Source organism: Acinonyx jubatus, chromosome A2 (genome assembly GCF_027475565.1).
Source record: "Acinonyx jubatus isolate Ajub_Pintada_27869175 chromosome A2, VMU_Ajub_asm_v1.0, whole genome shotgun sequence".
Classification (NCBI taxonomy): domain Eukaryota; kingdom Metazoa; phylum Chordata; class Mammalia; order Carnivora; family Felidae; genus Acinonyx; species Acinonyx jubatus.
This window is the reverse complement of record NC_069383.1, coordinates 45,550,039-45,563,843: the sequence shown is the minus strand read 5'-3', so window position 1 is coordinate 45,563,843 and position 13,805 is coordinate 45,550,039. Positions and strand designations below refer to the sequence as shown.

At 35.3% G+C, this 13,805-nt stretch overlaps 1 protein-coding gene across 9 annotated transcripts in view; it reads right to left on the bottom strand.

The window, feature by feature from the left end:
- The window catches only part of PDE1C (phosphodiesterase 1C), a 504,797-nt gene that overhangs the window by 37,801 nt on the left and 453,191 nt on the right, over positions 1 to 13,805 (bottom strand). For all 9 annotated transcript variants that reach the window (XR_008296744.1, XM_027075220.2, XM_027075221.2 and 6 more), the window contains one exon: positions 13,665 to 13,742. Coding sequence is in view for 8 of the 9 variants with exons in the window: in XM_027075220.2 (XP_026931021.1) it covers positions 13,665 to 13,742 (78 nt within the window). In the remaining variant the exon portion in view is untranslated. The remainder of the gene's footprint in view (positions 1 to 13,664; positions 13,743 to 13,805) is intronic.

Below are 13,805 nucleotides of genomic sequence, written 5' to 3'. Positions count from 1 at the left end.
GGTCTTAAGTGTTATTTTATTTTATTTTATTTAAATTTTTTTTTCAACGTTTATTTATTTTTGGGACAGAGAGAGACAGAGCATGAACGGGCGAGGGGCAGAAAGAGAGGGAGACACAGAATCGGAAACAGGCTCCAGGCTCTGAGCCATCAGCCCAGAGCCCGACGCAGGGCTCGAACTCATGGACCGCGAGATCGTGACCTGGCTGAAGTCAGCCGCTTAACCGACTGCGCCACCCCAGCGCCCCCGTAAGTGTTATTTTAAATGGTTATCACTAAATATCCAAAAGTATATATTACCTGCTTTCTCCTTGCCCCAAATGATAAGTGATAGGATTATAGTATGATTGTTCTGAGTTACTTTCACTGCATATAATACTAATGCTATAGCCCTGCTAAGACAGATGGGTAGATGGATGGACGACGGATGGATGGATGGATGGATGGATGGAGAGATAAACAGACAAGAGTAAGTGTGTAAGTAAATTTATAGGACTATAACTTCCTGAAACCCTGCCTATACCTACATGATGATCTGTCAAAAGTTACTCATTTGATCTAAATACACAGAATACGTACAAAAGATGGTGGTTCTTAGCTCTAACACTTGCCCAATTTTTTTTTCTTTCTTTTTGATCCATGGCATCTGTGCTATAAACTGAGAACAATGATGGTATTAAACTTTTATTCTGTAACTTTTCTGCCTTCTTTCCCACTTCATACAGCATGGTCTTTCTTTCCAAACTTAAAATTTGTGAATAACTCGCTCTCTTCTGTACCACACTGCCCAAGGTATTTTACTGCAGTTACTCTCTGTATTAAGAACTTAGTAGTTTAACATCTAAGGAAACAATGAAAACATTCAATTCTCCAACTGCTACAGAGCCTGGCCCACTCTGAAGAGGTAAGTAAACGTCAGGCACCAGCAGCCCCGACCACTCTTTGGTGCAGGTGAGGGTAGAGTTGCCTGTACACAAGAGTTTTGTTTCTGATCAGTCTTTGAATCTGCTATTTTTGAAGCCAAAAGAGACCAGAGACTGACCACAGAGACCAAGAAAGTCCTTCACAGAAAGTTAAATGAGGCTGGAATTTTATACCTGAAACATTATGACTGTTTTATGTTTTTCTCAATTTTATTAGTTTAGGAAAAGGGATATAAGTTTCAAAATAAGTGAAAAAAAAGAATTTTTTCTCAAGCTTTCACTATGGTTCCAGAATATAAGATAAAAATAGCATGTATTATAGAGGGCTAATTCTTACGAAGATACAGATGTCATCACTTGAAGATTGGTGCCCTTCTGTGGAGAATGTTAAGTATAAATACAAAGAGGAAGCTTCAATACTTGGTTGATATTGCTTTTTTAATGGTTCTCCTAGAATGTGTGTGTCTAGAAAAGAAGTGGCATTAACAATGTAGACACTTGCTAGTTCCTGGCATTATTTCAAAGGAAGCTGTTATTTTAAAGAATTTTTATAATGTTTTTTTTTTAATCTTTTTTTTTTAAATTTTTTTTTTCAACGTTTATTTATTTTTGGGACAGAGAGAGACAGAGCATGAACGGGCGAGGGGCAGAGAGAGAGGGAGACACAGAATCGGAAACAGGCTCCAGGCTCTGAGCCATCAGCCCAGAGCCCGACGCGGGGCTCGAACTCATGGACCGCGAGATCGTGACCTGGCTGAAGTCGGACGCTTAACCAACTGCGCCACCCAGGCGCCCCAAGAATTTTTATAATGTTAATTGAGTTTCTTTAGACAAATGCATTGTTACTTGTGTTTGTCTAATCTGTGTAGAATCTGACAGAATCTAATTTTTCTAGGGGGAAAACAGATAAATATTTATTTCATGAGTACTATGAAGTTATTTTTAAATCCTAAACATCAGTATTAAGGGAAAAGATTACATTTTCCACAGTTCCAAAATTATAATCCTTTCTGTCAAAATGGATTCCTTTAAAAATACAATGGTACATTAAGAGTGTAACGAAATGTCTAGAAGATAGAGTGAAACGACGAAAGCTTATATACCAGTAGTTCCAAGGGGAAAGTTGTTTAAAAAGATTAATTTTGTCATTACCAAAGAGTACATAATATACTTTCATTTGACATTTCTAGTATGTGGCTATTTGGTAAGAAACTGGAATCTAAATGGCTATGTAAAGAAAAAAAAAAAAGCATGAATTGACTTCAGAAGTTTTCTTTAGTCTAACACAACTTAATTATTTTAAACCCACCAATTTTACATCACAATATTTAGATAATATCGCATATATACACAACATACATATATTGTATATATATTTACAAAAGTTTATGTATCTTATATGTATATACATATATATATTTCACTTGCTGTTTTGATACTACAAATGTGAATTTTAAAAGCACAAAAATGTATAGGAGTAGTAGCATGTCACCTGTTCTTTTATAATCTACCATGAGGATATCTATTATACACTGCTCCTTAAAAAGCATAAAGATATTCACTAAACCCAAAAGTATATAAAAATACATTGGTTTGAAATAGATGTGTGTAACCAAAAGAGATAACTGCTCTGATTCACTGTGATTCATTGATCCTAGGACCATGTGTAAGTAAAAGGCTTTGTATTTCCATGTTCTCAAGAGTATAAGTCTATAGCGAAAAGGAGCAGATACATTTTTGAAGCCCACCCCATTTGGCCACTTCCTACCCACATATCCTGGATTGGTTAATAATTTTCACCAAAATCCATCCAAAAAACAATTATTTTGGGTTTCAGCATTGCTTAACTCACAGTAACTCTTGTTGGGTCAACCGACAGCACAGCTTCTAAAATTAACATGAAAATAACACTTAAGCACATCAACCAAAATGTTTAAACAACAAGGGGTGCCTGGGTGGCTCAGTGGGTTAAGCACTGGACTTCAGCTCAGGTCATCATCTCACGGTTCGTGAGTTCAAGCCCTATATCGAGTGAGCCCCACCTCTCTCTCTCTCCTCTCTCTTTTCTTCTCTGCCCCTCATGTGATTCTCTCACTCTTCCTCTTTGCCCATCACTCACTTGTGCCCTCTCTCTCAAAAAAAAAATGTTTAATCAACAAAACCCTTTAAATCTAACTAGTGAGATTTTATCCAGATGTGTGAGAATAACAGGCATCTAAAAAATAATATTGCAATTCTCTCCTCCATTTACCAACTTTCTGTAGTTTTCCTTTGACAGGGTCATTGGAGTGCAGCGTCTAGACACTTGGGTTATCACACTACTTGAGAAAATAAGAATGTAAAATGTTTTGAAAAACAAATATTTCACGGCCCTTCTTGCTAAACCATACCACTTACTTATTATTCATGCTCCACATGTTAATACATACACGTAAATTTGTTACATAAATGGGTCACAGGAGTTTTCATGGACAAATGGCTAAGGGAAACGGGATATTAATCAGAACATGTGTTGTTATGATGACTTATCTTGACTGGGACCCAGGGCACTCCAGATGTTTGGTCCCTGTACACTTATGGAAAATAACTCACAAGGATGCTGTATTTTCACATTGAAGGAAATTTCTTTATTAAAGAAACAGGCCTACTTTTTGTCAATACATAAAAGGCTACAGTGCAGTCTCTTCCCAGAACTAAGAAAAAAAAATGTTATCCTCTGAGAAGGAAAAAAGTAAAAAAAAAAAAAAAAAACCCAAAGGATGTGATTAACTATTTGTAGAAACTACCTTAAGGCAGCAGTGGTTGACCTCAGTGGCATGATCAACAGCAAGGTGTACTACAAATCATTCATTCCTAAAAGCAGTTAAATACTGCAGTTCTACAGGTTTTGTTTTTAAAGCAAATTACAAAGGATTCAAGTTTATGGTTTTGGTAGCACTATCTTGAACGTGAGAGAAAAGGACAGGGTAAGGTAATAGCTAATGTTATTGGAACTGTTCACCATCTTGGCCTTTTTTTATCCACCACAGTTCATGATCTGAGCATAACTCTGGATGTATAAAGTTTATGAAAATGTGGTAGGCTATTGTGGGGAATAAAAAACAATGAGAAAGAAAAAGAGACATCTGCCTTAAAAACAAAGAAGTTTCCTCAATATTAGACGAATGGAGAAAGAAAATGTGGCATATATATGTGTGTATATATATATATATATATATATATATATATATATATATATATACTTTACACATATCAAGAGGTATGCTCAGATCATGAAGTACTCCTGTGCTTCTTGTGTTAAGCGTCTGACTCTAAATTTCAACTCAGGTCATGATCTTGCAGTTCGTAAATTCAAGCCCCACAATGGGCTCCACACTAGCAGTGTGGAGCCTGCTTGGGATTCTCTCTTACTCTCTCTCTGCCCCACTGCAGCTGACTCTTCTCTTTCTCTGTCAGAGTTAAATAAGAACTTCAAAAAAAGAAAAAGATAGCTCTTACATACAGAACAAAATTAATGAAAATCCAGAAAGCAGATTTCACTTCAAGAATTCTATGTCAAGAATTTTCAAGATTCCATAGTCTCTTCTATTACTCAATTGTCTTATTTGTAGCTTCTGCAATACAAATTGGGAGAGAAGTTGAATTAAGATGGCCATTAAGACCACTGCCCTCCAAGAGTTGTGAACCCATTAGAATTCTGAATAAAATTATATTAACAAGCTGCTTAGAAACAAACCAATCTGTCAAAAATTGAGGGAAATATTAAATGAATACAAATGCCTGTAAAGTCCCCCATGGCTAACATATATGGGATTGATTCAAATATGAGTGTACTGAAGATAAGTAAATGTATTCAATTGTTTCTAAAGCTCTGCATGGGCCAAGGCACAGCCAGCATCAGCTACAAGTGATAATAAGATGCCCTGTGAGAAGAAAAGCATAGACGGGAACAATGAGGCAATAAAATGAGGCAGTGACCACAAGCTACAGCTTCTTTATTCTGGGTTATAAAGACAACCTAACAACCACTGTCCTGAGTAGTGTGGGAAAAATATTTGAACAAAGAATGAAGTGAGCATGATTCCCTGAGATGAGAATACTGAGGTCCAGATATCTATGCAGATTCTAAAACTGGCCTCAACAAATGCATGCCTCCTGAATAATGATATATGTGCCAGTGTGTTTTTGCTTCTCAAATTTCTTAATATGAACTTAAGTCAAAAACTATCCCTGTTGTAAAGACAGACATGTGTCTCAGTTCTCCATGCACCCTGCTGTTTGTCTGTTTCCTCCCTAGATTTACAGAGAAGGGCACACCTCCAGGCCTGTACAGGCCCATCTATCTCTCACTACCAACTCCACTGCAAAGCACATCCCATCCTTAAAGCAACTAACAAAAAAATTCCAATTTTAGCTAAAAGATAAGAACATCAAGTACAACTCAAGTGTATAGGTTCAGACTCTAGCCTTCCTCTGATTTATTAATAATTTGGTGCATCTATTATAATAGAACAAAACACAACTAACAAAGTCAAAGTCATCCATTCCATTTATTTAGCCACTTCCAAACTACTTTGATAGGATCACTAGATAGAAAACAGGAAAAACACATGCATTTCTTCAGTTGACTCTTGTGAGCCCAGCAGCAAGTCAAGGTCATGAGACACCAGACTTGTGAAGAATCAAATCACAGGCAAATTGCTTTAATGTACACAACAAACTTTTTAATCACAAGTAGTAGTTCTACAAAAACAAACAGGAATATTGGCTCTATTGCCTTTTATATTTCCTGCACTGAGATCATAAAGAGAATATGAACAACCTAAGAAATATGCAAAGAACATGGCTATAAGGCAATGAGCTGACAAAGTTGTGTCCTGACCGGCAAAGTGAAGTAGAGAGCTAAGAAATTATTAGGTGAATATAATATACAAGTGTAAAACCATCTCCCGACATATAAGTTTTGTTTTGTTTCCTATCAATATGGTTTTTAATTTGGTTTTTAATTTACATTTCCTACTGGTGTCTATGATCTCCTAGTGTACTTATTTGCTAGATGTACATCTCTTCTTGTGAAATGTTTAGATCTTTTGCATGTTTTTCATTAAGTTATTTATTTTCTTATTATTGAACTTTGAAGTTTCTTTATATATTTTGGTACAACTCCCTTTAACACATATAGGCTTTGCAAATATTCTCCCTCCGTCTGTGGGCCATCTTTTCGTTCTCTTAATAGAGGCTTCTGAAGAGCAGAAGTTTTTAATTTTGATAAAGTATAATTTATCAATTTGTTCTTTTATGGTTTGTACTTTTGTTGTCAAACCAGGAAATCTTCGCCTAACCTGAGATCACAAAGAGTTTCTCCTGTTTTTTTAACCATAAGTTTTACAGTTTTATATTTTAAATTTGGGTTTATGATCTATTTTAAATTAATGTTTGCATATGATGTGAAATATAGGAAATAATTATTTTGCATATGAATATATAATTGTTCCATCACCATTTGTTAATGACTACCTTTCTCCATGGAGAAATAATAAGTTGTCCATATACATGTGGATCTATTTCTGGACTCTCTAGTCTATTCTATTCACGCATTTGTCTATCTTGATGCTAATACTATGCTACCTTAATTACTATAGCTTTATTGTAAGTCTTGAAACAAGGTCTACCTTTTTAGTCCTTCAACGTTTCCCTTCTTTTTCCAAGTTGCTTTGTCTACTTTGGCTGTTTTGTATTTTCCATGTAAATTTTAGAATTGGCTTGTCAATTTCTACCAAACAAACAAACAAACAAACAAAAACCTGCTAGGACTTTAATTGGGATTGCATTAATCTGTAAACAATTTGGAGAGGACTTACATTTCCACTATCTCTAGAAAACCCCCCAGTATTTGGAACTAAAGAGTACACATCTAAATAGCTCTTAAATAAATGTAGAAATCAGAATGGAAATTATAAAGTATTTAGAACTAAATGTGAATACAAATGCAACACGTAAAACTTTTTGGCATACTACTAAAGTGGTACCTGAAGAGAAATTTATAGCACTTAATGCCTATGTTACAGATAAAAAAAAGATCTCAAATCAGTGACATTAATTTCCACCTTAAGAAACTAGAAAATAAGGCAAACTCAACCCATAAGTAAGCAGAAGAAAAAAATAATAAAGATAAGAAATCAATGAAATAAAAACAGAATAACAATGGGGAATATTAGTGACAATAATTAGTAAAACTTATCCTCTAGCCAGACTGGTCTGGGAAAAAAGAGAAAAATAAACAAATTACCAATATAAAAAAAATAGATTATGTCATTACATATTCCACAAATATTAAAAAAGATAATAAAATAACATAAATACACCTATTTAATTTCACTATGACCTGTAAACATACTTTGCATGACTTGGATCCTTTTCAATTTATTCGGACTTGTTTTATAACTCACAATCTGGTCTATATTGATAAATGTTCTGTGTTCACTTGAAAAGAATGTGTATTCTCTATTGTTGGGTGTTCTATGGATGCCAATTAGGTAAAGTTTGTTGGTAGTGTTGCTCAAATCTCCCTTTCCTTGCTGATTCTATATCTATTTATTCTATCAATAATTGAGAGAGGAATAGTAATGTCTCTAAATAAAATTATAGATTAAAATTTTTTTGCAGTTCATTTTATGTATTTTAGTGCATAAGTATAAAGGATTATAATATCCTCCTGATAAATGGACAACTTTATCATGCAATGAACTTCTTGATCTCTTATGATAATGTTTGCAAGAAATCTACTTTGTCAGGGGCACCCAGATGGCTCAGTGGGTTGAGTGTCCGACTTCGGCCCAGGTCACGATCTTGCAGTTTGTGAGTTCAAGCCCCACATCGGGCTTGCTTCTGTCAACATATCAGTGCAGAGCCTGCTTCAGATCTTCTGCTCCCCTCTCTCTGCCCCTCTCCTGCTTGCACTCTCTTAAAAACAAATTTTTTAGGGGGTGCCTGGGTGGCTCAGTCAGTTAAGCATCCGACTTCAGCTCAGGTCATGATCTCACGGTTCAGGAGTTCAAGCCCCGCATCGGGCTCTGTGCTGACAGCTCAGAGCCCGGAGCCTGCTTCAGATTCTGTGCCTCCCTGTCTCTCTGCTCCTTCCCCACTCATGCCCTGTCTCTGTCTCTCAAAAATAAATAAACATTAAAATTTTTTTAAATAAATTTTTTTTTAAAAATCTGTTTTGTAAGATATTAATGCAGCCATTCAATTTTTTTTTTTTTTTTTTTTTTAGTGTTAGCTTGGTATACCAATTTCCATCGTTTTACCTTTGGGATATTTTGTCTTTTTTATATAAAGACAGAATATAATTGGGTCTTAGAATCTGAAAATCTCTGCCTTTTTATTGGGGTGCATAGGCCATTCACATTTAATGTCATACCTGATATCAGCTTAGTTTTAAGTCTATGATCTTGCTATTTGTTTTCTATTCATTTCATATGTTCTTTGTTCCCTTCTTACAGTTTTTTTTTTACCTTCTCCTGGATTAAATATTTTTATGATTCCATTTTATCTCTTTTGTTGGCTTACTATCTATATGTCTTTGTTTTGTTATTTTAATTGCTTTACAGTTTATAGTATATCTTTTAATTTATCTCAATCTACCTTCAAATGATATTACATCACTTCATGTATATTAGAACTTCACAATAGTATACTTCCATTTCTCCCTTCCCAGCTTTTTATGCTATTGTTGTCATACATTTCATTTGTATATGTTATATATCAAAGGTGTTATTATTATTTTGATTATTTTGTTCAAATAGTCAACGATCTTTAAGAGCTTGAAATGATATGAAAAAATCTTGTATATTTATCCGTCTAGTTACCATTTTTTGTGTACCTCATTCTTTTGTTCAGGCTCATATTTGTAACTGACATAGTTATCCTACTGCCTCTCATTAACATTTCTTATAGTGTGGGTCTACTGGTGCATTCTTTCAGCTTTTATACATGAAAGGTATTTTTGCTGGTTTTAGAATTCTTAGTTGAATTCTTTTTTTCTGTCAGCATGTTAAAGACATTGCTCCACTGTCTTCTCACTTGCATTGTTTCTGATAAGAAATCTATAGTTATTCTTACCGTTGTTCAATTGTACATGAGTTTTTTATTCCGCTACCTATTTTTTTTTTTAATTTTCTCTTCATTACTGCTTTTGAATAATTTGATTATGACATGTTTTGGTGTAATTTTCTTCATATTTTTTTGTGTTTGGGCTTTACCAAGCTTCTTGAGTCTGTGGATTTATAGTTTTCATCATTTGGCAAAATTTTGGCCATTACTTCACCAAATATTTTTCTTCCCTCCTTTCTCTATTCTTTATGTTAGGGACTCCAGTTACACATATATTAGGCTGTTGAAGATGTCCTACAATTCACTGATGCTCTTTACAATTTTTTTGTTGTCTCATTTTGGATAGTTTTTCACTAGTCTTTTCTTCTGCAATGTCTAATCTCATGCATTGTATTTATTACTAATCTCATCCAATGTTATTTGGCCAATACCATCCAGTGTGTTTTCCACATCATACATTGTAGTGTTCATCTCTAGAAGTTTGATTTTGCCTTCTTTATATCTCCCATGTCTCTAGTCAACTTCCATACATATGGGCTTTAGTTATAAGAACAGCTTTAATGGTCTTGTCTGCTATTGTAACTTGTTTCAGTTCTGAGTTGGTTCCAATTGTTTCTGTCTCTCTCATATTTTCTTGCTTCTTTGCATGTCTAATAATTTTTTATTGGATATTGGACATTGTGGATTTTACCTTTTGGGTACTGTATATTTTTACATTCCTATATATATCCATAAACTTTACTCTGGGATGCAGTAATTTGAAAACACTTTGATTCTTTTATGTCTTATTTTCAAGGCTTGTTAGGTGAGACCAAATCATCATTTAGCCTACAGCTAATTACTCCCCTACTAATAAAACAAGACAATTAGGAGTATTCTACTCAAATCCCTTTAAATTATGAGATATTCAAGGCTGGCTAGTGGGAATGGGCACTTTTCCCGCATTATATGAAGTATGAACATCAGGACCATTCCCTCTAATCCTTAAGTTGAATGGTTCTTTCCTGCTCTCAGGTACCTTCCTATCTTTATTGGTCAATCAGTACCTTGATGTATACTGTTTAGATCTCTGGAGCTCTATATCTCTACAGCTCTCTCCTCTCTGGTACTTTATCTTGTTAACTTTAGCCACCATGGCTCTCCCTGGATCCTTTATTCAACTCTTCAATTCAAGGAATCCATCACATCTGCCAGGGTTCCCCCTCCTTATTCTGCCTGGAAACCCTCTCAGGAGTAAGTTGGAACAATCATAGGGTTTATTTCATTTGTTTCCTATTTCTTGGAGATCACTGTTCTTCATTTCTTGATGTCCAGTGTCTTGAAAACATATTCTTCCATAGAAGTTGTCTTTTATTATTATTATTATTATTATTATTATTATTTCAGGTGAAAGGGTAAATCTAATTCTTATTAGTCCTCTTTGGCAGAAGCAGAGGTCCATAGATAGTCTTTGTCCACACTTCTCACTCTACACAATTGATTTTTAAATTTCATGAACACCTTTAAACATTCCAATTTCTAGAACATTCAGTGAAGGAGAAATTCCTGCTGAACTCCTTTTCTGGAATTTGGCGAATAACCCTGTAGGGCCCAATTATAATCAATCTTTTGAGAGACACAAATGGTGGCTATCTCTTATATCTCTGTTAATGTAATCAGACAAAGTTAAGGGCAAGTTCATATTTCTGGGCAACTATAAAAAATTATGGCAGGCCCAAGAGGCTATGCTGTTTCAAACATGACTAAAAACACACTGAAAATCATTCATTCATTTACATCCTACTCTTCTAGTGACCCTGTAAAGTTTAGGCCCTGAGAGAATCTTGGCTCAGAGGCCCAGATCTTTTTATGTTAGCACATTTCTCCCTTAGGGTAAACAAGGTATTTTCAAAGAACATTCATTCTTTGAAGTCAGTTTGAAAATTAGTGCTGCAGGATTCTAAATAGTACCTCAGCAGCCTGACAGAGATAATGTACAACTGCAATGTGTTCACTGTGCCAGGATGTAATTTACTCTTTCAGCACACACCCCTTCCTTCTGTGTGTGCCTCAGCTCAAAGCGTATGGGATTAACCAACTGTGGTCCAGTTTTCATCAGGTTTCTTTCTGAATGCGTACAATGTTGAAACTTCAAACCACAGTGGGTTTGATCATACTGGGCACTGAATTGTGCTTGGATACTTCTTCTCAACAATTAGAGCTGTCACCACCAGTTCCCAGGGGTTATATGAGGGGTAGGGGCATTAAAAATAGTTAAATTGACTCCCTCTGGTCATCAAATGTAATAGGATCTATTAAAAAGAAATGTTCAAAATGTATGCTAGTTTTTAAAAGTCAATGTACCCACTGATCTACCTATCATTTAAAAAAAATCTAAAGTAGAGAGTTTTGATGAGCAAAGAGGAAGAGATAAATGAGACCAATCAATTTCTTTTCCACTCATGCCACCAAGAAGAGCTTTAGTCCTGGTAAAGATTTTTGGCTAAGATAGCACAAGTAACTAAAACCCAATGACCTATGTTCTTATGATACCAAAGCAGTGATAATGACTGATGTCATGCTAGCACATCAATGAAATTAAAATACAAAGTTGTTCACGTCCAAGTTTGTATACAAACTTGCTAGTGTAGGGACACACCTGACTCCATGTGAAGCAGTGGAAAGTTAAGAGTTATAGAGGGAAAAAGGGGTAGATACCAGAAAATGTCTCTTCTTTACTTACTTTACCCTATTCACTGAATTAGGGCTATGGGCTCAAGAATTCCATCCATTAAAAAATCAAGTTTTACATTTATTTGTTCAATAGAACATAGTGTCTATTCACTCCTTCCCATACCCTCCTTTTTCAAAAAAAATTTTTAATGTTTATTTATTTTTGACAGAGGGAGAGACAGAGCATGAGTGGGGGAGAGATAAAGAGGGAGACCCAGAATCCAAAGCAGGCTCCAGGCTCTGAGCTGTCAGCACAGAGCCCGAAGCAGGGCTCGAACTCACAGACCACGAGATCATGACCTGAGCTGAAGTTGGATGCTCAACTGACTGAGCCACCCAGGTGCCTCCCCCCATACCCTCCTTTTAAAAAAGCTGTTTAATTATTTAAATACTTGGGGACAATTCAGTTATAAAGGACACAAGTAAAATAGAAGGACTTATTGCAGGTAATAAAATTTAATTCACAATGCCTGCATGACAACGTCATAGCAGATATTTTAGCACAATATAAAAATGCAACAAGACCTGATGTGAAAGATTTGGGACTTAGTTTATTCTTCAGTTTTACACTATAGGAGTTCATATGGGCTACTCACTGGATGCAGGATGGGCCTGGTGTCCAGGTGCTGGGTTAATATCTAACACCATTCTCCTCCACTGCACACTTTCTGGCTTGTGTTACCTTGACTTGGGTTTAATGATATGTGGCAACAAACTTTACCCATAACAGAGTCTGACTAAGAGACAGTCATTTTGAATTCTGTTTTGTCTCCGTGTAATTCATGTCTTAGTCACAATCTTCAAGGAGGGTATTTTTATTAGGTACCTGGTTTCCATTTGCATAAACAATCTGGTGAAAAACTGTACATGGGTGCTCCCTAGGTATTATGTGATAAGACACCTGGAGTGAATTATTTGAATGAACTTAAAAGAAAAGACTTGAGAACTGATTTCACACATACGAGTAAAGAAAGCCTGTCACAGTGACTTAGAGACAAAAGCTAGAGGTTGCTTCCTTTTTAATAGATATGTGAGGAGTTGTGTTCAAATTTCTTCTTATTTCTCAGTCTGAATACCCGTATTTGTTCTTCAATGACATTAGAACCAAGGTAGCATTCGGTGCAGGCAAGTGTGAATCAAAGAGAGTCTGAGACTCTAACAAAACCATGTACATGTACGAAGGAGCCACAAGGAATAAGCCCATGTCACAACTGAAATAGTAGATTTCTATATAAGGCAAGAACAGTTTTCTCAGTAGGACAATACAAAGTCTGAAGGATAATATAATCTGAACTTTCAGGTTTTGGAAAGAGTAGAATGCTCTTTGTGAAAAGTAAGAGCAGCATCCATGGAGCATATCACAAGATAGCTTCATTCTAATCTGTTTGGTTGAGATTGCCATCCAAAGCTTGCCTTTAAGACTTATTCTCGCTGACCAAACTGCTTTCTACACTCTGTATGTTCTCCAATAGGAGGGTTTCCCAACATAGTGACAACACTGAACAGGTATCTGTTTTTACTGAAACTAGTAATTCCTCATTAAAAGAAAAAATATGAAAACTGAAAACATGGAACATTTCCCATTTATGCTGCACATTTCGCAAAGACTTGTATTCCATTCTAATCATCAAGTCCACAGTCAACTTTAAAGTTAAAATGAAAAAAATGGCAAGTGATAAAGCAAGAGCAGAGAATGTATTTATGATGAAGAAAGAATGGTGGGGAGGAAGAGATAAAACAATCATCTGTAAATTATCGAAAAAGGGATAGACTACTCGTTAAATGTAGTGAAGTGGTTTTTTTAGGGTATAATATAAGAATATATTAACAACCATGATTTCAATTTTAGGTGTAATTCTAACAAATTGCATTAAATTGCACACTTTATGGAAAAGTATAATGGAAATTATGTTCTTACCATCTGTTTTCTTTGAATCATTTCCGACATTGGATTGATCCTTCCTGTCGGTCTTATTTTTACCATCTTTCAAGTCACCTGAAAGTAATAAACATGACAAACAGTATATAGCTAAAAGGGAAGTTATAAATATCCTTAAAC